The 24,071-nt window shown below is 41.1% G+C and overlaps 1 protein-coding gene across 1 annotated transcript in view; it reads right to left on the minus strand.

Annotated features, from left to right (window-relative positions):
• The window catches only part of OBSCN (obscurin, cytoskeletal calmodulin and titin-interacting RhoGEF), a 289,193-nt gene that overhangs the window by 27,421 nt on the left and 237,701 nt on the right, over positions 1 to 24,071 (minus strand). The window contains exons 101-107 of the mRNA XM_074946416.1: positions 11,360 to 11,608; positions 8,915 to 9,047; positions 4,588 to 4,724; positions 4,122 to 4,234; positions 2,800 to 2,968; positions 2,335 to 2,416; positions 398 to 598 (exon numbers count right to left, since the gene is read on the minus strand). Coding sequence (XP_074802517.1) covers positions 398 to 598; positions 2,335 to 2,416; positions 2,800 to 2,968; positions 4,122 to 4,234; positions 4,588 to 4,724; positions 8,915 to 9,047; positions 11,360 to 11,608 — 1,084 coding nt within the window. The remainder of the gene's footprint in view (positions 1 to 397; positions 599 to 2,334; positions 2,417 to 2,799; positions 2,969 to 4,121; positions 4,235 to 4,587; positions 4,725 to 8,914; positions 9,048 to 11,359; positions 11,609 to 24,071) is intronic.

Genomic DNA, 24,071 nt, shown 5'->3' on the forward strand with positions numbered 1-24,071 from the left:
TGCTAAAATTCTCCCGTTAGTCATGTTGGTTGGTTGCTCCTCACCATCTTTCCTCTGTGCTTGCATATTGTCCATCTAGACTATAATCCCATTGGGGCAGGGACCTCAGCTTTCATATATTTCAGTAAAATGCTTTGGCGCTATATAATCAATGGGTGCGAGAGGTATTTTTCTAAAACAGCTTTTTCTATTGTGAATCCACCCATCCTTGGTACTTATATGGCCCCCATTCCCATTGTATCTGAGCACCTTACAATCTTTAATATGTTTATGTTGTACAAATGTGTACTTTTATCTCAGGTGAAAAATATAAATGCTTATATTTATATTGACATGGGTTTCCCTTAACTGGCACTTCCCAGCATTATCTGAGAAAAAGAAGGGAAGAAAAGGATACAATTCCAAAATCAAAACCAAGGTTTTCCTTGTTTCAAACTCATCCAGCAGCTGGGTGATTTTATCATGGGAGAGCGTGGCTAGGATGTCCCTCTCTTGATAGGACTGGGTTCTTGTTTTGCTTCGCAGAGGTATGAACTTGGCAGCACAGGATACTCTGTTCCCTTTGTGCACAACCCGTTTCACAAAGCTGAAAGAGCCCCTGTACATAATCAAAAAATATACCACATTGAGGTTTTGCCCTGCATCCTCCTGCATGTCAGATTCACAAAGCTTGCTTTCATTGTCTACCCCCATGCAATCCTCTCTCAAAGTCTTCCCTCCACATTCACCTTAAACTCAGTCTAATGTAACGATCTGACTTTATTGTATGTGAGATCATGTCTCCCTCTGTTGACTGGCCCCCCAAAAGTGAACAGCCTGCTATTCACTGCCAGTTAACACTTACACCTTTAGCTCCAGTGTTAGGGGCGTGTGCTGAAGGCCCGAGGTTCACTCTTGGTGGACAGACAACATGGTGTCTGTATGTACACATTCATGGGTCTGTCACACCAAGATAATGCCAAAATATCGTATCTGGGGCAAAATTCTCCTCTCCATTACACCTGTACAGGCTCACTGAATGTAACAGGGTTGCACAAGCGTCAAAGCAAGTCCGTGGAATTGCATGGGTGTGACCAAAGGCAGAATTTGCTCTATCAATGCTGTTTTCTCTACACGGTAATACTTCACCCAACTTTGGGGTACACCCTGAGATGGTTTTATCGTCCCTTCCATCCTTTATTAAAAATCTCAGGGAACACCCTGCACACATGGAGCAGGGAAACCATCCCATCAACTCCTGCGCTTTAGACATGTCAAAACTTGACAAAACTGGGCACAGTTCTGCCCTTGGTTACTTAGGTATGAATACCATTGACTTCAATGTGTTTAAGTGAAATCCAATCCAGTTGCAGGCATAAAAATGAAGGAAAAATGCAGACCAGTGCAATTATACTGCACTTGCGGAAACCACTGAGATCCCACAATACCAAAGGCATGGAGTGAAATCCTGACTCCACTGAAGTCAATGGGAGTTTTGTCATTGACTTCATTGAGACTAGGATGTCAGCCATGGTTTTTACCATACTAACTACTATAGTGCAAAGTGGACAAAAAGAAAAGGTGGGTCAAATTAAGTCCTGGGATAAGTGGGCAGCAACAAAGAAAGTCAACGAGAGCTCTGCCCACTTGTGCCAAACCTGAATGCAGCCTGGATGCTTAACTAAAAATAGGAATGAATAAAAGAAGATGTGAACAACAACATAGTGATAGCCTAGGGTGATGCGCAGAATGGGTCCGCACGTGTCTGGGAAGGCCTGCACCATTCACTCATGCCTCCTCTCAGAAGTTAGGTGGTCACCCCAGACTCGGGTTTCATAGCTCCTCACACCATCGTGTATTCTGCTTTGTTTCTCCCATTAGCTGCATTATATGAATTTTCCTGTGAGTGGAAGGGAAACACCTTCCCTGTCACAAGACTGGGATTAATACGGCTTCATGAACTGGCTACCACACTGCCCCCTCTTCCCTTGAAGAAAAACTGTCCCTGCTCCCCTTTCCACTGGGACTCCATGGGGAGTGAGATACCCAGGCTGCTCCTAATCTGGTACACTTCCACTGCAATGCAATGTGTCCTCCCTTTTTTATTGCATATGCCCTCAAACGTCCATGTCTTGGAGACCCTCCTCCTGGTCAAGTGAGGGATACAACTTCTTCAGGAGTGCAGTAGTCCTGGTTCCATGCTCTGGCCAGAGAGCCGGGATAGAAGCTCCCTTCTTTAGAGTTTGTGGAGCATGCCGACTCTAGATCAGTAGTTCTCTTCATATTAAAAGAGATCAGACAGGCACTTATACATTCCCCTGAAAGGACATTTTAAAAGTGAAAAATCACACTTACCTTCCTATCTCCTGCTTCACCTCATAGAAGGAATGGAGTTTCCTTCGGGTGCTCTGTTTCTTTGTCACTTGGTCTTTCTTAGCTTTGGTAACCAAAGAAAAAGTTTGTAATAGTGTTCAGACAACACGGCCATGGAACAACATGCAAAACTATCATGCTGACAATATTCTGCGGGAAATAATATGATCCATTTTCTAAGCTTCTGTTTAGAATTAGGCACAGAGGGCTATTGAAGGTTTTTGGCACCATAAATACAGGGGCCCAGATTCTCAGCCGGTGTAGATAGCATATCTAGACAATACACCACCAACGAAGCCCTAGAGTGGCTCCAGCTAGCAAGGTGCTAATAACCCTGGAATATACCTCCAGAAGCCTAAGCGTTAGACACGAATCAGTGCACCACAATTCTGGATGTGGCTAATGGTCATGGGGAGCCAATATAGCAAACCTAAGAAATGAAGTTACCCTCATGTACAACAAGCTCTGCTTTGCACAAGACCTCCCCTCCTGCATTTTTGGCAATGCAGGTATAGACGCCACCGTCTTCTGAGGCAACATCTTCCAGGATCAAAGAGTATGTTGTGCCTTCTTTCACTTGATGGATCCTGTTGCTGTCAGTCAACAAGGAATTATCCTGGAAGAATGAGACACTACTTCAGTATTAAAATGCCAGGGTGAAATAGGTCCTGGTACACTGCAAGGTTTAGATCAGTGATATTCAGACCTCAGTGGTTCAGGAGCCAAATTAGCGATCAACATTACCCAAAACAGCCATACTAGTGTGAATTCATTGTTTCATTTACACTCTCTCTCTCTCTCTCTCGATATTATTCTCACAGCAAATAAGTTAATAATTTAGTGCAAGTTGATAAATTAATTGGTTAATAACATAGTAAAAGCATCCTGATTGGTCAATAACTTAGACTGGTTATAATTAAATCACACAGCGTTTTAATATCATGTGCTGCAAAGAGCTGCAGGAAACGCATTACAGAGCCATTTGGGACTCGCGAGCCTCAGTCTGAGTATCCCTGATTTAGGTAGAACAACAGTAGCTAAAATGGAGATCTATTGTGCACTTAGAATATAGAAGTTGCTTATATTTCAGAGAAAATTTTCTATGCCCTGGTACTGATGCTCTGTTTTCAATAGCAACTTGGACAGAGTAAACCCAGTGCAGATAAAATAAGAATGAACTCAAACCTTTGCCTAAAAATCTAAATCTGAAGCCTTTTTTTTTTTTTAAATTCCCAACTTCTCAGTTTCAGCCAAGACCAAAAGCAGAAATACCACAAAAAAGTGGAGCTCTCGGTATTTTCCATTCATGACCAAGTAGTAACGGAAGTCTCATAATACAAGCTTTTCGTGTGTGATTTCCAGCTCAATTTCAAGCCCAAAGAAGCCTGAATAAGCAGGGGTTTAGTGGTTAGAGTAGAGGGTTAGGAATCGAGACTCCTAGGTTCTATTTCTTATTCTGACACTAGCTTCCTTTGCTCCCTTGGTCTGACCCAGTCTGGCAATTCCTACATTCCTATATTTGCATTATTCTTTAATTGACTTAACAATCAGAAGTTTTAACCTTGGAGGTTCATCACTTCTTTGCCGGCAAATAAGACCAGCCATTCGCGGCCCAACAATAAATACAGGAGGCTATTTGAGCCTATTATGGCTGAGAAAAAAGTCCCCTATGGCCAACTGTTTTCTAATTTCTCCGTTATTTGTTAATTTCGCCACACCTCATTCCTTTCTGTTGCACTCATCCACTATGGGAAACATCTTCTACCTACCTTATACCATGCAATAGTAGGCTGGGGATTTCCTTCAATAACCGCATGAAATTTGGCAAGCTCCCCAGACTGAACCTGCACATCCTCAATGGTCACTTGCATATATGGAGGGCCTGGGGAGACAAAAAGGTTTACATTGCTTAAAAGAGAGTTCAGTTTTGTTAGAATCAAGCTGGGGCTCAACGAATGGGAGTTTTGGTTACATTTTGTGAGATGCTCAAAGTATTACCAACCCAAGATGCCTCAAAAGTCATGTGAGTGGCTTAAAAACCATGAGATTTTAAAGATAATACATCTGCACTTCTTTTTATTGGCTTTTGACCCTTTGGGCTTCACATTTTCAAGCTCACCTGAGCTGGAGCTTTAAGAAAACCACCAAACATTGTGATAAATTTGCAACCATTGGCAAAACAATGAGACAACCATGGGAACCGAGACAGAAGGGTAAAACAATGCAATTTCTTACTTGCTGCGCTCTTCTCCTCTGTTTTATAAACGCAGGTTCTTTCTGTGGTCTCAATATAAATTTGACTCTGGACATCCCAGACCACGTCAGCCCCTTCTCTTCTACACCAGTCTGCTCCCTCTGTGACTGCTGATGTTCTTTTCACATAAACCAAGAGGCAGAGTCATTACTCAGACATCCTTCACCTCAGACAATAATAAGTAGGATCTACAAAGCAACTTAAACAGACCAGGCCACAGCATCCTCAGATGCCTCCCACTCACTAACTCACTGCTCATAATGAAATCTTAAAAGACATCCCCACCAGCTGGAGTATAGAATAATAGTAATTATAGCCAAGTGATGCTACTATTATTCACTGATCATGGACATTTTAGGATATAAATTATGGCAGAGAAAAACCCTGCTTTGTTTTGTCCTTGGCACAAACAACCAGCTACAACATAAATGTGTTTGGAAACTCTAGCTGCTCTGTACTCCTGCAATGTGCATTCATGTCTCCAAAAACAAGCAATGAATTTCACACACGAAACAGAAGGGATAATACAGCCATTTAGGATTATATCCTGCCATTGTTCTGGGTGTTTAACTACCAGTAAGTTCAATATTTACTTAAAACCGATTACAGGATAGTTTTGATTTGGGGACTTAATTACTCTCCATGTAGTGTACCTCTCAACTCTCCTCTGTCTTGTTGACATATGACAAACATGCACGACACTTTAAAGATAATGCTAAACCCCAGTAACAGTAATGGGGGAATCGATTATTAGAAATATCTATACTATCTAGTTGGGTTTGTGATGACCAGGAGAACCGCATGGTAAATTGCCTGTTTGGTGTGAAGACTGAGGACCTCTCAAGACATCTGGATGGACTTATGTTCAGTGCTGGGGCAGAGCCAGTGATCGTGGTACATGTAGGTACCAATGACAAAGGGAAAGATAGGAGGAGAGGACCTGGAGGCCAAATTTAGGCTGTTTCCTGCAGCTCCCATTGGCCAGGAATGGCAAACCACAGCCACTGGGAGCTGCAGGGGGCCGTGCCTGCCCACGGTCAACAAAAACAAAATGTCTCGCAGCCCGCCAGCAGATTACCCTGATGGGCTGCATGCCAAAGGTTGACGACCCCTGCTCTATAGCCTACTAAAGAGGAAAGGATAGACGTTAATAAAGTACAGGTAGGAACTGAAGAGAAAGTCAAACAAAAAGAGTCCCATTCAATTACATTGCACAAAGGCAGATAACTAAACATTGACAAAGTGCTTGTTTACAAATGCTAGATGTTTAAATACTAAGATGGATGAACTTGAATGCCTCATATTAAGTGAAGATATTGGTATAACAGTTATCACATAAGTTTGGTGAAACTAAGATAATCAATGGAACACAATAATACCAGGGTGCAAAATATATAGGAATGGTAGGGTTGGTCACACTGGTGGGGAAGTGGCCCTATACATAAAAGAAAACAGAGTCAAATATAGTAAAAATCTTAAATGAATTAAACTGTACCACAGAACCTCTATGGATACAAATTCCATGCTTGAATAATTACAGCATGTCCATAGGCATACACTACTGACCACCTGACCAGGATGATGACAGTGATTGTGAAACGCTCAGGGAGATTAAGGAAGCTACAAAAACAGAAAACCCAGTAATAATGGGAGATTTTAATTACCCCCATATTGTCTACACATGTCACCTCAGGAAGAATGCAGAGATAAAAATTTTAGACACCATTAATGATTGCTTCGTGGAGCAGCTAGTCCTGGAACCCACAGGGGAGAGGCAATTCTTGATTCAGTCTTAAGTGGTGCACAGGATCTGATCCACGAGGTGAATATACCTGAATCGCTCAGTAATATCAACCATAATGTAATTAAATTTAACATCCTTGCAGGGAGAAAAATACCGAAGAAACCCACCACAGCTGTATTTAACTTCAAAAAGGGGAACTACACAAAAATGAGGAAGCTAGTAAAATAGAAACTAAAAGGAACAGTCACGAGGGAAATGCCTGAAAGATGCATGTAAACTGTTTTAAAACACCATGATAGAGGCTCAAACTATATGTATACCCAAAATGGAAAAAAAAAAAAAGTCAGAGGATCAAAAAAAAATGACACTGGGTCTAACCAAGAGAGTAAAAGAGGTGGTTAGAGGCAAAAAGGCATCCTTTAATAACTGGAAGTCAAATCCGACTGAGAAAAATAGAAAGGCACATAAACTCTTGCGAGTATAAAAACATAATTAGGCAGGCCAAAAAAAGAATTTGAAGAACAACTAGCAAAAGACACAAAAATGAACAGCAATTTTTTAAAGTACATCAGAAGCAGGAAGCCTGCCAAACAATCACTGGGGCCACTGGATAACTGAAGTGCTAAAAAAGCACTCGAGGAAGATAAGGCTGTTGCAGAGAAGCTAAATGAATTTTTTGCGTGAGTCTTCACTGCAGAGGATATGAGGAAGATTCCCACATCTGAGCCATTCTTTTTAGGTGATAAATCTGAGGAACTGTCCCCCATGGAGGTATCAATAGAGGAGGTTTTGGAACAAATTGATATATTAAACAGTAATAAATCACAAGGACCAGATGGTATTCACCCAAGAGTTCTGAAGGAATTCAGATATGAAATTGCAGAGCTACTAACTGTGTTTTGTAACCTATGCTTAAACCAGACTCTGTACCAGATGACTACAGGATAGCTAATGTAATTCTTATTTTAAAAAAAAGACTCCAGAGGTGATCCTAGCATGCCGGTAAACCTAACTTCAATACTAGGCAAATTGGTTGAAATTATAGTAAAGAACAAAATTATCACACATATATGAATACTGTATGTTGGAGAAGAGTCAACATGGCTTTTGTAAAAGGAAATCATGCCTCACCAATCTATTACAATTCTTTCAGGGAATCAGCAAACGTGGACAAGGGTCATCCAGTTGACATCGTGTACATGGACTTTCAGAAACTCTTTGACAAGGTCCCTCACCAAAGGCTCATAAGCAAAGTAAATAGTCATGGTATAAGAGGGAAGGTCCTCTCATGGATCAGTAACTGGTTAGAAGACAGCAAACAAAGGGTAGGAATAGATGGTCAGTTTTCAGAATTGAGAGAGGCAAATAGTGGTGTCCCCCAGGGCTCTGTACTGGGACTCATACTGTTCAACATATTAATAAATGGAAAAGGGGGTGAACAGCGATGCGGCAAAATTTGCAGATGATACAAAATTACTCAAGATAGTTAAGTCCAAAGCTGATTGTGAAGAGTTACAAAGGGATCTCACTAAACTGGGTCACTGGGCAACAAAATGGCTGGTGAAATTCAATGTTTGTAAGTGAAAAGTAATGCACATTGGAAACCATCATCCCAACTATACATACAAAATAATGAGTTCTGAATTAGCTGTAACCCCTCAAAAAAAAGGGCATGAAGTCAACAAGCTAACAGAATCTTGGCAACTATTAGAAAAGGGATAGATTATAAAACAGAAAACATTGTAATACGCCTCTGTATAAATTCATAGTACAGCCACACCTTGAATACTGCGTGCAGCTCTGGTCGCCCCATCTTGAAAAAGATCTATTAGAATTGGAGAAGGTACAGAGAAGGGCAACAAAAATGATTACAGGTAAGGAACAACTTCCAGATGAGGAGAGATTAAAAAGACTGGGATTGTTTAGTTTTGAAAAGAGATGGGGGGAGGGGGAGATAGGACAGAGGTCTATAAAATCATGAATGATGTGGAGACTGTGAATGAGGACACGTAATTTACTCCTTCACATAACACATGAACCAGGGTTCACCTGATGAAATCAATAGGCTGCAGTTTTAAAACAAACAAGTAACTACTTCACACGATGCACAATCAACCTGTGGAACTTGTTGCCAGGGGATGTTGTGGAGGCCAAAAGTATAACTGGGTTCAAAAAAGAATGAGAGAAGTTCAAGGAGGATAGGTCCATCAATGGCTATTAGCAGATATGGTCAGGGGTGCAACCCCCATGATCTGGGTGTCCCTCCACCTGGGACTGCCAGAAACTGGGACTGAATGACTGGGGGTGGATCACGCAATAATTGCCCTGTTCTGTTCATTGCCTCTGAAGCATCTGACACCGGCCACTGTTGGAAGACAGGATACTGGGCTAGATGGACCATTGATCTGACCCAGTATGGCCGTTCTCATGTTAAATCTACTCAGGTCACTTCAAGCTACCAGCTACAACATTCAAGAGAACTGGATTGTAGGGCAGCTTTTTCAAGGACAAAGACACATTCAGAATTCATTCAACACTTTGAGCGTCATGATGTTTATGCTTACCTGGTAATGGGAATAGTGCGTTCCTGACCTCCTGCAGCTCCAGCAGTCATCTCTTTTTGGGAAGTGGTTGGGCTTGACTTTGTTTCACTCAGTTTCTCATCTGGAATTTTCCCAGTGCTGTCTCGTACTTCACCTGAGAGTGAAAACAGGACCTGTTAGACTAGTTACATAGGACAACATGGCTGAAAACAAGGGCTGAGATCAACTTCTGCTCTGAGTTCCAGCAAAACATCCCATCAGACTTCAGTGGGGTTCAATCACCGTAACTAAGAGGAGAATTTGGCCCTTTTCAGAGGAGTATGTGAAACAAAGTGTTCTCAGTGAAATAAAAATCATCGATGTTAGAATATGGCTGACTGGGCAAAAGCATCAGGATTTTTGTTGTGAGGAAACACCCAGGCATGAATAGGAAAAGTACAAAGAAAATTTAAATAGAAATGAAAAAAACCCCAGCATGTGTGAAGCAAACAAGTTGATCAATTACATACATTCAAGGAAAATAGCTGGCTGAGTGTCCTCCAGCTTGCAGATTGAATGAAAATGACAAATTTTGGCTCTGTTGATAAATTTCAGTGCTTCCATTATTAGGGTACACCAACAATTACTGGACTGATTGTCAGCTCACACTGGTGTAAATCAGAAGTAGCTCCAGTGAAGTCAACAGGGTTATACTAATGTAAAACCAGTGCAAGGGAGATAAAAATCAGGCCCTAATATGTGCTACTACTGTAAAGACGGCCTAGTTGTGTCATCACACCTTTTACACTGTTATAACTCCATTGACTTCAGTGGAAGTTCTCCTCACTTACACAGCTATGAGTGGGACCAGAATCAGGTCCAGAATCTCTTTTCCAGAAATATTACGAAATGAAAAGATGGGTGGGGTCTTTAACCAAGCTGTTTCTTCCAGAATGGGCTTGATATTCTATTCCAGCAAGAACTAATCACCTTGTGATACGTACCATCAGGGTTACCTATAAGGGTGAAGAATGCCATTTCCTGTGCAATGTAAGTGTGCAAAGTGCAGAGGAAGAGAAGCATTGTCATTCTTTGGTAGGGTGGTTGGGAGATCACAAGTGATGGCTTGTATTGGAAAGAGAAGTGACTCTTCCTAATAAGCTAATTGGGCAGCTTTACTAGAGAGCACTGTTGTATAATGGCATCCAACAAAAAACCACAGTTCACCGATGAGTTCATCAATGATTTCTTACTAACAGTGCTATTGAAATATTTGCCTTCTTGTTCTTATTCAAAAGCAGGTGATCAAAGGGACACATGTCAAGATAATAAGCCTCTATTTTTAAAAAACACATACCCATGTTAATAACGTCTTAAGTCATTGAAAATGAAAGAACTTTAAAAATACTTAAATTTACTTTTTCACCTTTGTATGCTGCTGGTTTCCTTTTTTGCACTTCCCTAAGCTACTGTCAAGGAACGAAACTATTCTGTTTCACTTTCTGCTTACAGTCATTTTCTGGTTCTCCTACACTGGCAGAATGCTACTGTTTTGGGTTTCCAACACTGCAGAAGAAAGACTTTGAATAAATAGCACCCAAACTTTTTCATGTAATTTATTTTGCTTGAATCCATGAAATGTTTGCATGCTCATTATGTTGTGTAACAAAATATTTTTTTAACAAAATCTAGATTTGGGGGCCGAAAGGTACTTGACAGTGTCCCTTTAAGACCACACTGGATTAAGAACAATTATTTGACTTGACACAAAATGACAATGGGCTAGACAAAACGGTTCTCTAGTTATTATGGCAGCTAGTAAAGATGAAGAATGAAAGGGCTGTAGTATTCACCAGGCTCTTTACAAGATTTAAGAAGTGAAATGTATTTCCCATTTTTTAAAAATAACATACAGTAACACAAATATGAAAGCTTTTGTTCTCTTTGCAAGACATAAATTGACTCAAGTTACACAGAGCATTATTTTTACTCCTGAAAAAAAATGTCCCAAATTCTATTAAGGCTACAATGTTAATCGAATGCAAATGAATCGTTAATACCCTTATAGCCTAAAAAGTCTGCAGCACTTAGCCAAGGAATGTCAAGTAGAAAGGCCTGAATCACCATGTTGTTTATGACATGCAGTAAACATAAACAAACAACATATTCAGGGTCTAAAATTCAAGATGACCCCACGCTAAAATCCCAGACATGGAACCATCCCCCATCCATGAACTTTGGGGACATTCAAAGTCCAAACTCAGCTTCAGATCCAAATTTGCCACTGCCCCCCATTTACATCATGAGCCCTGGTATTATTTACATCATGATACCCCCACAATTTGTGGTGTCTGAATTTTGTGTCTTGGACCCATCTCTGTTTAGAACACAAAGAAATATAGAATTGAGAAGAGCTTCATTTTTTGGTCTTGGCAACATTTGTGTCTAACATCCACGTGACATTTCCCAAACTCAACCCAAACCTACCATGACCTCCAGCACTTTGGGTTTGTGTGCTGACTTCATGAACTATCACAGGATGTCTATTTTCTGTATCTGAAGCTGTGGACTCAAGAACGCCAAAGCCACCAGCCTTTCCTCTCATACTTGGAGGAAGAGTCACATGCACTGATGTGGAATCCACGAGTTTCTTCAGGGCTATCCTTATCTCCTTGTCTGCACGTTCAAGTGAGGCCCGGACAGAATTCTCCAGCTCTGACTGTGGTGAGACCTCTCCTACAGACAAGAAGAATAGCTTTTCTCTCTTCAGAATAAAACAAAAAAGATCAGTATCGATCGACCCACAATGTAATTCGGAGCAAACATTTGCATTCAAGTTCCCCCCCCCCTTCCGCAGTAGAGAATGTGCAAACGTTTATTTCCAGGAAGATGGAGTCTAGCTAGACTTCACAATGAATGTCCAGTAGACTCTGCTCATCCTGCTGCAAATGGCTTAACACACTATGTACACTCACATCTTCTCACCAGATGCGACGGAATTTATGTGATACATAGTGGTGGAGGTGACCAATCTGGTGACTCAAGCTAGGGAGGATGAGTGAGAGGAAAACCACACAGTGCTAAGTTCATCAGATCAATAGAAGGAACCCTGGTTTGACCTCCTGTGCTAACACGGTGTTTTATGCAACAAAACTCAAGTTATTATTTTAAATGAAAGCTATACAACTGGTTTCTTGCATGGAGAGAAAGAAGGAGTGAATATGTTACAGGATGACTTGTGCATTGAGAGAGGAGAGGAAGGAGAGAGGTAAGGGTATGTGTCAATGTCGTTACTCCATCACACTAAGAGGGGCATGGCTGGGGTAGCATGTGGAACTGTCTCCAATACAATATTTTGATTATTTCTTAGCTTGTGATATCATATTTTATGTTACCATTTGCCTCAGGGAAACCTGAGAGGAGCAGTGGGCTTTGCGCTAAGGGACATCTGAGAGTTATTTTTAATTTATTTTTATTAGATATGTTTCTAAAGCAACATGCCTGTGCAACACACTGCAGGGGATGGGCAGTACCGAGGGGCAGCACAGGACTTAAGGGAGGCTCTGTGGGGGAGCAGTCCTTCAGAAGAAATGTAGAACCCAAGTCCCTCTGTTGCTGGTGGCTGGTCTACTAGATTATTTGCCGAATGGCAGCAGAGTACGGAGGAAGACATGGCGCCTGGCTCAAGGAGCTCACAGGCTAGAAAGATAGGCAGAAGGTAAAAATCTCCGAAAATAGCCAATATCTTTCTCACTCATTTAAACTGGCTCTCAAGCCCAAGGCTCAGATTCTGAGCAACAGCTAAGTACATAGTAGAGTTTCCCTTCACAGTCACAGCACAATCAGTATCTAACTCAGTTTAAATCTATGAGATTGTATGGGTATGACAAGCTGTACAAGTGTTTCCAAGGTGTAAAAGAAGGGACAGGCTCCTCCACCCCCCAGGTATCTGCCAGAGGTCGGTCAACGAACCCAGGAGAAGGCTAGACACTGTGTCTGCAATTTGACCCCCATTTTGTAAGGCACACTAGCATGTCTCAAGTGTAAAATGAACAATGCAAACCAAATGATAATTTACTCCATGCTAAGGTTGCCTAACAGTCTTTATTAGAGCCAGGTTTCAGAGTAACAGCCGTGTTAGTCTGTATTTGCAAAAAGAAAAGGAGGACTTGTGGCACCTTAGAGACTAACCAATTTATTTGAGCATAAGCTTTCGTGAGCTACAGCTCACTTCATCGGATGCTTATGCTCAAATAAATTTGTTAGTCTCTAAGGTGCCACAAGTACTCCTTTTCTTTTTATTAGAGCCATCCATTTTCAGTTGCTCATCACTTCGTTATTCTAAATATACTTCCCACCTTTTAAAAAATTCTATTCCTATGAAACTGGTGCTCCTGTGAAAAAGAGTAATTTACAGGCAGGCCAGGCACCAATCCTGATTGGTCAGTACACAATGTAGACCCTACACAGAATGATCTATAAATGACAGAAGGGCCAATCCTACAAGCCCACTGGAGTCAATGTGTAAGGACTGCTTTCAGGTCAGGGTGAGAGAAAGAGAGAGAGTATGCTCATGCATGGAGTAGGAAATACAATTACTAGTTTTATCAGACCAGCAAATATTTTTACCAATAAATATGACTCCTATGGAATGGAGAAAAAATTAACTGTGCTAAGAGCAAGATGGTCATATCACCAGTATCAATAGCTCTTTACCGCTAATGGACTGTACCGAGTGTCCACCTCCATACAGAGTCCCCGCTGGAAAATGTCATTTTCTTCAGTCTGTCTTTTCCTGTGAATTTCTCCTTGCTTCATTCACGGGGAGTTCCAGGCTCAAAAATGGTTCTCTTTCCCCCAACCCATGAATTCAATTGTTTTTAGTATTCCTCAGGAGTGCGGATGTGTTTTATTTCATATTCACAGAAGAAGAAACACTGCAGCTTTTGTTCTGATTCTGCTCCCTTCCCCTCTTACAGAAAATCATTAGGGCACATGAACTTTACACACAAACCTCAGGGAGAAAAAAGGCAGGTCCCACCTTGGCTCAGCCCTCTTTGACGGTGTCGCCTCTTAATTTCTTTTTAATTTTCTTCATGTGTGGTTATGAAAGGTGCTAGACCTGAAGACCTGGAGACTGAAGCCCTCTGTTTATCCACAGGACAGTCAAGCTTCCCTCAATTGCATACCATACCACCCCACCTGTGTGCATTAACACTGATCTGGAAGCACCATTTTTGAGACTACCCACCAATTAGTGTTTCAGCACCCACCTGTAAGTGAACTGTTATGAAATGAGTGGAATATACTTAGTGGTGAACACTGTCCCTTTAGGAGAAAATTTACTCTGATTTAAGTAGGATTAATTTCACAAGGATAATTAAACATGATCAGACATAAACAATGGACACTGTAGACAAAATATACCCAATTCTTCAGCAGGACAGGCTTAAATCTTATTACTTCACTGCTGTGTTAGCTCAAGGGATAGCTTGAGTGTTGTCGCTAACGCAACTTCAATGCGCACCCAAAAGTGTCTAGCTCCTGTAAATGGTGCTTTAAACTTAAGCTAACTGGCCTAAGATATTGGTTGAAACGTGAGAGCTGCTGACTAGTAAAGCAGTGGGAACTCATCACTCTGTGTTGCTAATACAAACACTGTGCAGCGTGAGTGTTCTGCAGTGTGACTGCTCTCACTTGAGCGAGGCTGACCCAAGAGAGTTCACTCTCGTGCACATACCCAGAGCTAACAATGCAGTGAAGACAAACTCCTAGTGCACCTTCTATTTCCCGGTTGTAAAATCCTGAACTATTGATTGTAAACCTTAAACCTGATGTGTCCCTTTCAGTGCCCTGTACATTTAACCTAATAAGGAACGGCAGTAGCTCAAACATGTTGAAGTTCAAATTCAACTCAGAGAAGCCCCTGAGATGCTGACACAAAGTTCCCAAAAATTCTTCACTTCACAAAACAGGCTCTCTCACAATACTTCAGAACTTTTCCAACTCAAGTGCAGTAGCCCTGAAATACTTGAGTGCAGTTGGGGTCCCAACTAACTCCGACTGATGTTCATGGGCTCTCATTGACTTCAAGAGAGTGCCAGTTACCATGAAGAAACAAAAACACATAAGCAAGTGAGATCAATGATAGCTGATGCAAGACATTTATTGATATGAACTTGAGCATCTAATAACATATCTTGACTTAGATTTATTTTAGTTTTTTGTCTCTCAAACAAACTGAAGTTTCCACCTTTTTCACACCCTTTTGCCCATGGGAATTACAGTAAAACATTCTCTGTGTTAATTTTAATACAGTGTTATGTCTTCATCTACAGGAAATAAACCCCCACACATATCCTTAGTTATCTACAAATTTTAAATCACTTACAAGCATACTTTTTAACCTCTAGGAAAATACTTTGAAAATAAACGTAAAGGACTTTTAATAATTTTTTCATTTTTTTAAAATAGAGTACCGTGATAGGATTTTTAATTCCTTTTTTACTTATATTTTTTGTTTAAATTTCCAAAGAAAATGTAAACAGATGTTATTTACTTTTGGTTGATCACCAGAAATATAAGTATTTCTTTGCTACAAGCATTTGAAATGCAACTCTACTTCATTAACAAAGTCATTACTAAGCAAAAACCAGGTCAAGAGAAAATAACTAACTCCACATTCCATTGTATATCTTGACAGACCTAGATCTCTATTTTATTTCTGCTTAACGATGGCTACGGGCTAAATTCTTTTCACAGTTGCATCTGTGTAAATTTGACTTCAGTGGAGCTATTCTGGATTTACATCAGAGTAACTGAGATCAGAATATGGCCCAATAAAACAGAAATATTTTCAGTTCAGAAATATTTCCTCCCCTTGTATGTCTGTTACTCTCCAATGTACAGTAGTGTAATATTTCTCATAAGTGAAGAACTAATATATAGCCATTGTATATAAAAGATACAGTATAAACCAATGAGGTGTTATTGAAAAAATGATAGTACCATAAAAGAGGTTTTATTTCTTTCACCACCTGTAGTCACTGAGAAATTTTAAAACTTCAAAAATGTAGTGCACGTCTGTATACAAAATATACCCTTTAGATACTGAAATGAAAAAGAACGTTAAATTACTGAATTAATTTTAGCCATCACATGTTCCAGGTTCAGCTCTTGAAACAAGAATTGTAATTTTTGTGAAGGCACCTTTTTAAAGTTAGCTGTACCTTTTCTAAGGCAGTGCTCTGCAGAACACTGGATCAAGTTTCACACATTATCTAGTTAGGTAACATCAAGACTGAAAACACTGGCATGTGATGTTCTAAGAGAAAACTCACTTAATCCTCTTTAAGATGATTAGCAAGCAAACTGTCTCTTAGCATTCTTGTAACATCCTGGTCTGTACCATCCAGATGAAAATTATTGTGTTTTTTTAGCAACATTACCGTGCGACTCAACTTACATAAGGTTTTGTTTCTTTTTCTCATATCTTCTGTCACATAGACAATGTCAGACACCGAGGGCCAATTCCTGGTCCTATTGGTATGTCTACACTGCATTTAGAAACTAGTGGCTGGCCCGTGACAGCTGACTCAGGTTTGTGGGGCTCAGGCTAAAGTGCTGTTTAACTGCGGTGTAGATATTCAGGATCTGGCTGGAGACCAGGTTCTACAAGTCTGTGAGGTGAGAGGGTCCTAGAGGTCGGGCAAGCCCGAACGTCTACACTGCAGTTAAACAGAGGCTTAGCCTGAACCCTGAGTCAGCTGGCACAGGCCAGGGGTGGGTTTCTAATTGCAGTGTAGACATATCCATTGAGAACAATGGCAAACTTTAACTGACATCAAGTGGGACAAGAACCTAGCTGTAAGGACTCAGTCTCATCAAGGGACTGAGCATCTCCTGAAAGTGCTATGCAACATCAATTTTCATTGAAGCTAGTGAGAGCTGAGGGTGCTCACCACCTCTCAGAGGCACTCAGCACCTTGCAGAATTATACCCTTACTGGATTAGCCATCATCATGCATTTGAGATCTCTCTGTCAAAGCTCTAGAGAAACACAACTGTCTGTGATAAAGGGTGACCTCTACAACACAGCTAAACCAAAGTGGCTACAGTATAATGGTACATCTTGCACTGGCAGTGTATTCAAATGGCATAGTACACTAAAACCCCATAAACAAGTTATTTCTTGAAGAAGGTTTTAATTGTATTCGTACTCCTGCAATTTTAATATGGTTCATGGGTAAATTTTCATTAGGAGATTAGGAAACTTTAACCACTAATGCACTGGTGGCGAAGCTTAACCATTAACATGCACAGGAGACCTAATTAACCATTCTACTCACATAGTAATTATTCATTTATGATACATGTTTTTAATCTGGATTGTAGATATTGTATTAGCCTGTCCATTCCTTTAATCAATACTCTTTTAAGTGTAGATAAAGCAAACCTCTATCATAATTTAGGATGATTTATAGCGTTACTGAACTTGAATAAAGAATGCAGAACCATAGCAACCCATACGTCTTAAAGGATTAACAAAAAGTAGTTGATTAACAATGATGGCGTTTTTAATAAAGATGGAACGTAGTTGTACCCACACTGGGCTCTGTTGAAGTCAATGGGAGTTTTGCCATTGACTCTGGTAGGGTCAGAATTTCACCCAAAATGTTTCAGCAGTCTCTTAAATCAGTAGTGTTGCCTAATAAGTGTAGTACCTTCTGTAGTTTCACTCTCTGGAAAATATAATAATAATTTAAACAGATTACACAATCTGAAAGGTTTATGAACACATTTTTGGTAGAGCTAATTTGTCCCATCAGCATTCAGTAAAAGTAAAGCAGTGCAAACTATTTTGCTGGCTGTCTGGCATGTACAGTGACAGAAGATATGCTTAAATGAAACTACCCTCCCTTCTCTTGATGGCTGGAAGGTATTGCCAAGCTGAGATACCTTAAATGTCTCACCACTGAGTGACTTCTCAGTCTGAGAGCTGAAGTAATTTTTAAACTCTCGAAGAAAAATGTGCTTGCTTATTTATATTTTTGTCACAAGTAAGAGAGGCAGGTCACCCTAAGTCTATTGAACCTGCCTCTCACCACTTCTCTATGGAATGATATGCTTTCACCAGGATCAATTATAAACTGAACTGACAGAAGTGTTCCCTTTAAGACTGGAAAAGCTCTACATATCACGGTCTATACGTTTTCCTTAAGGTATTTTTCTTTTAGGTGTTTCCCTAGAATTCTCACCACCAATTTCACCCACCCTAGAATGTTTTTGTTTGTTTATGTATTTTTTTATTTGATTTTAAGAATGCTGCTTGTATCTGCTCAGCTCTGGGAGGGGTCTTCCGTGCTGATGTGCAACATAACAGGCTCACCGATAGTTCCATAGCTGAGGGTTCTTGTGGAAACTTCAGTTTTAAAGCTGGACTGTCCATTGTCCGCTGAGAGCTGAACTCCGGTACAGAAAGACGGTTTCACTTGGAAGGAAGGTCCAGGTGAGGCTGCTGGCGCTGCTGCATGCACACCAGGAGCGGCTGCTGCGGTGCATGTCTCACTCACATGGAAAGAAATGTTAGACGGACCCACGGACTGCACTCCTGTTACTCTGGATGCTGACATGAACATTCCTTCAGGACGGTGCTCCTTGAACTTGCTGAAAAAGCTTTGCCTTGGTTTAGGAACAACAGGTCTCCCGAGATTTAGCAACACAGGCTTCCCCACTGTCGGTTCATTAATTTCTGTCTGGAGCACAGAGATCTCACAGGGTTTGTCTTCTGTGTAGTTTTGATCATCACATCCATAGGTCTCACCTTCTTCAGGAAAGTAATCTTCAAGGTCTTCCAGAGTTAGCACTTTTCCATTGTGGGTCAGGATTTTGGGGTCTCGGTTGCCAATGTCATCTGTCTCTAGCTCCTCTGGCTCATCAATTATAACAGTATCTTCCTCTGGAAGATCCTCATCTTGTACTGTATCAGGTACTCCCCCTTCAGCAGTCCAAGATGTATCTAACTCATCAGCTTCTTCCTTAACCCCTCGGCTCACCGGTGAAGGTGGAAGTTCAGGCTCGCCTGCATCAGCTGTCTCCAGGCTAAAGACAAAGGGTTCACCCACACAGGCAAGCAGTGGGGAAGTAGCTTCTGAAACATCGTCATTGCTTGCTTCCTGCATGCAGCTCTTTCCGTCAGTCCCATAGTCAATGAATGAACTACTTCCTAACTGTTCAGACCCACACTGAGAACTTATGTCTTCTTCACTGTTGACTGGAGCTCCTTCCTGGTCAGCTCCATATGCAAGGGTTGGGATGTCGACATCTGAAATATTGTCTCTAGGCAGGGAAGACTTGGCCTGCTCCACTAATTTATTGTTGGAGTTGTTTGTGTTTGGGTCATCTTCAGAGGAACGCCTAGGTCTTGGGTCAGGCATAGTGAATGTCAATACTCCTGAGTCATCTTTTTCTGGCTTTGCTGGGGAAGCGCCTCTTTTCTTTGCAGGCTTGGGTGATTTTTTCACCTTGAATTCAATGATTTCCTCCACTTCGACCCATTTGGGTTTTTGTTCTTCCACCTTGGTTTCTACGACAACAGGTCTAGCTGCCGCTCCTTGTTTGTCCTCTGGCTCTGTCACAAAGAATGTAGGGATGACAGTCTTCCGTGTGGCCTCCGGCTCCTGCCTGTGTACAGGCTGCCTGACCTTTGTCACATAAACTGGCTCTGGCGTCAGCAGCTCAGATCTTGGAGAGCGGGAGAGAGAGTAACCTGAAGGAGGACGGGCGGGAGACATCTTTCGCTTTTGCCTTGGGGTCTTCACCACAGTTGTTATCGTTTCCTCTCTGATGACAAAAATGGTTGAAATGGAGTTTGCGTGAAGCCAAAAATCGTTCCGGGATCCACACTCCCTCAGCACATGCCCATTGTGGACAAAGCCACCCAGGTGGGGTTAGTTTTGTGAGCACTCAATTTTGTGAGCATTTAAGTTTCAGAGGGACACACACATACTCAACTCACTTTCAGAATCAGGTTTTCTGTCAAGAGAGCTCTGCACTGTCCCATCCAAATGGTTTCCAAATCCATTAACACTTGGAATGCACAGAAGCATGTTGGGTATGTCCAGCTAAGGAGCTCTCTTTTAGATGCCTGCTGTATTGCATGCTGCTTCACTGACTATTATCAATGATTTTCTTAGAACAGGAACAGTGTTACTTTGCAGTCATATAGCAGTTTCATCCAAAGATCCCAAAGACAGTCAGGAGTTCAACCCATTCTCCCTGATCCAGTCTCCTTGGGTGAAATCCTGGAGCCAGTGAAGTCAATGACAAAAATCCCATTGACTTCAACGGGTCAGAAATTCACCTCTTATTTATAAACATATTCTCTCTTTTTGTAGGTTAAAATGAATGGTCACAAAGAAAGGGTTTGTTTACCTATCAATCAACAGCATGGACTACAGACCTGCATTTTCACACACACATAAAAGCAGTGTTAGAAGATCGTTAAGCACATGGGGAAAGCCAAGAAAGGAAAGACAGCTGAAATATTTCCTGAAGAAGCTATTCATGCCAAGACATTAGTATTCCCTCTTGCTATAAGTGTGTGTGTGCATACATGTGTGTGCATTTATTTTTCTCTTTATTTTTACAGTAAAAATGATGATGGGCTAGCATACTGCACGGAACCGGATCCTACCCTCAGTGTGAGTTTTACCTAAGAAGTACAGGATCAGGCCCATAATCCATGTTCACTATTTCTCAGAATAATTCTACTGGCTTTGCTGTGGGTACGGTGAGGTGCCCAGAACATCAGGGACTTCTGCACATTGAGGTCTACATTATCTGCACTTGGATACATACACACTGATGTCAATGGGATGCACCTATCCCAGGGCAGAGTTTGACCTTAAACATGCTGCAGTACAGATTGGGATAAATGTCTGCTTCCCCAGACTTCTCAAACAAATAAGTCCTTTTCCCCTGACTTTTTCCTGTAGACATAACATTGAAAAAGTCATAAGGAAAGTCACGTGTAAAAATGTACATTTCAAATAGCACAACAGCCTGGGTTTAAAGAGTCCCATCCCCAAATTTAGAGGTGGCTGGTCCAGGGGAAACAGAAGAGGCAAAGCCAAGTTTGTTTTTCACTGAGCCACAGCCTCTAGCATCAAGTGCAGAGCCAGAGGCCGAAAGGGAAGCAACCGAAAGATCAATAAAGAGGACTGGACCCAGGAAGGAATGAGTATGAATTCATATTTCCAGCCTCACTCCCCAGCTCCACATGGCAGTTCCACGCCTCAGTCTATAGCCCCAGCAAGATGGGCCTGCCATCCACAGAACATTCCTTGCACAGGAAATTCTCCTACCTCCTCCACCCTTCCCATAGGCTGTTCTGCACAGGGAGATGGGAAAGGATCAAGGACTCTCCACTAAGAGAACTTCTTCTGCTCGTTTTTGGCCAGGACAGGGACTTAAAGATTCAGAGATCTGAGCTACTTCTCTCTTCTAGCATCACCCTATCACGATGTGATTCCAGCACCTCCTTCCATGAGAATGTGTCCATGCCAGTATCACCCTCTCTTACTGAGTATATATTTCATTGCAGCATTAGCCTCTTCCATTGAGAATGTGCCTATCCCCATACTTACACCTCTCACATTGAAATGATCTCACCCAACATCACACTTTCCCACTGAGAGTCTCTCCCCCTAGCCTCAGCGCCACTACCTTCTCACCATGCCTAAAGCTATTTCTCATGTTGGGATTGCTTGCTTCCAGCCAGGGGTCACCAGCCTTCACTGTTGGAGAGTCTTTAAGGTCTACATTGTATGTGCATAACTCTCATCAATGCCAATCAAAGTTACGTGTGAAAATCTCTGGCAACCGAGTTGAGAATTAACCTTTATATACGTGCATTAGATATGGGTTTGAGCCTGAGCTGCAAAGTTAAGACCCACATATGAGTACGCTCAAGGTTTGGGGGTTTGCACAGCTGGGATTTTGGTTCTGTTCCATCTCAAATTTATGAATTAACTTGCTCCGTGTTGGTAAAGTTTGAACATTGCTATCCTCATAGATACATACTTAGGGCGTGACTCATCTCCCATTGAAGACTTTAGTAATAGTTGGGTCAAGCCTCAGAGGTTTAAATCAGTACTCTCTGTAGAATTTACTTATCAGGACCTTAGTAATCAGTTTACTGAATGGCACTTTGTGTTTGCTGAATGATATTTAACAAAGTGTATGACTGCTGGAGAGAATTAGAAGACAATTTTAAAAAGAAAGAACTAGAACAAGATTGCTGACATCACCAGATGACTGAGAAGAAATCCAAAACAAAATGCTTTGTCCTTCTGTCTACTGATTTATTGCAGCAGAGGCTCATAAAGGTAAAAGCTTTAAACTTTAAACTGTTGCATGGCCTGACCCCGAGCAACCCCTGGAAGAGCAACAAGGACTCATTTTCCTGGGCTACTTCTGAATCTGTTCTCTAAAACTGTGTCTTGCATAATCTTTAGCTAACCCACTTGTATTTTACACACAGCACACAACAATTTGGTACGGACAGTAACGCCAGGGGTTCTGCTCTTTGCAGAAGTAAAACTTTTTCACCACTGCCCAAAGAGCCCAATCTAGCTGCCACTGAGGTCAAAGGAAAACAGCAAAAGGCAGTACCTCTTCCCCACTTTACCCTTGTCTGCCAATTGGCTATTTAGTTTGAAAACTCTTAGGTGCCCGGACCTGTTGTCTTACACACCTACATGGAGCCATTGGGACCCAATGTGCTATATAAATGAATAGAAGATTATAAGAATATACAAGAATAATAAAACAAGTAAAAGATGGTATTCAGCTTTTGTTTCTATGTATATTTCAGTTGTTGTTTCATACACGCTCATCATAATTTAACAAAGGTACAAGGAAGTCAATTATTAGTATCTGCTTTCATGTCCAAGCCATGAACTTGCTTCTAACAATGTCATGTCTCGTGTTATTGAGCCAGATTCTACCTTCTCAAACTCAAGTGCAATTTCCATTGACATCAGTGGGATCTGTGCTCATATATGTGAAGGAAGAATTTGGTCCAGACTGAGTCTAAACTCTAGTGTTCCTGCTTTTTGAGAGGGATGGTTACATTTTTCAGGTTGTTACATTTCATAACACAAAATACCAAGAAATCGGATGGGATGGGAATGAACACACTTGCACGGCCAACAAACACAGGCTTGTTATTGGATCATGCATAGGCAGCAAATCAAAACATGACTGTTTAAAAAAAAAAAAGCACTTACATGATGATGGTTTTCTTGGGCACTTTAGTCTCTTGTTCAGTGACTACAAAGAAAACAGTATGAACAGCATGGGGTTAAAGAAAGGCAAAAGCTGAAATGATTAAATTAACTTTGTTAAGTTAATCAAGAGAAACTTGAGTGAAAAAACGCACGTATCATCCCATCCGTGCTTTCTGTGGTTCTCTGAGTGATATCCTTAGTGTCTCTGATCAGTACTGGGGATTCCCAGTGTGGCCTATTTTTTCCCACCTTGATAACCTGGCATTTGTCTTTGGAAAATCAAAACGTCTGCAAGCTACCATGTGAGAGATCAAAATATGTCTCTATAGGGAATATTCAGCAGAGCTGGAATCCTTTAACCTATGATTGTCATGTTTCTGGAAAAGGAGTTTCCCGGACTAAATAATCAGTCAGTTTTCAGGCTTCTGCAAACTGGATTCAAGATCCAAGCTTCTCAAAATAAAAAAAAAAAAATTATAGAAAATTAGCACAAAAAAGCCCCACAAAATGAGAGTCCATCTATATACCTACAGTATGCATATGTCTGCTCCATCCATGCATATTAACTCTGTATAGCTCTCTTTCTATGGCCCAATAATATAAACTACTGCTTTAGAGGTGACTACATAAAGATTTCAGATAGGATTTTTTTAAGTTAGAGATTTAATAAAAAAGGAAAAGCAAAGTGGTATAACATTTCAAAAGCTAATAGAGATTTTCATCATTTTTTCTACCAACCTGCTGGTACAGCATCATGACACCATATGAACTAGATTGTATTTAATGCACTCTGAACTGCTGACTATAAGTGGGATTTTGCAAAACAAGACCCCAAGCCCCACTCTTTGTTCAGTGACAAGTTAGTGAGCTTCTAAAGGGCTAAGTTTTTCTTTGAATTATATTTCCAG

The sequence above is a fragment of the Natator depressus genome, chromosome 2 (assembly GCF_965152275.1).
Source record: "Natator depressus isolate rNatDep1 chromosome 2, rNatDep2.hap1, whole genome shotgun sequence".
NCBI lineage: Eukaryota > Metazoa > Chordata > Testudines > Cheloniidae > Natator > Natator depressus.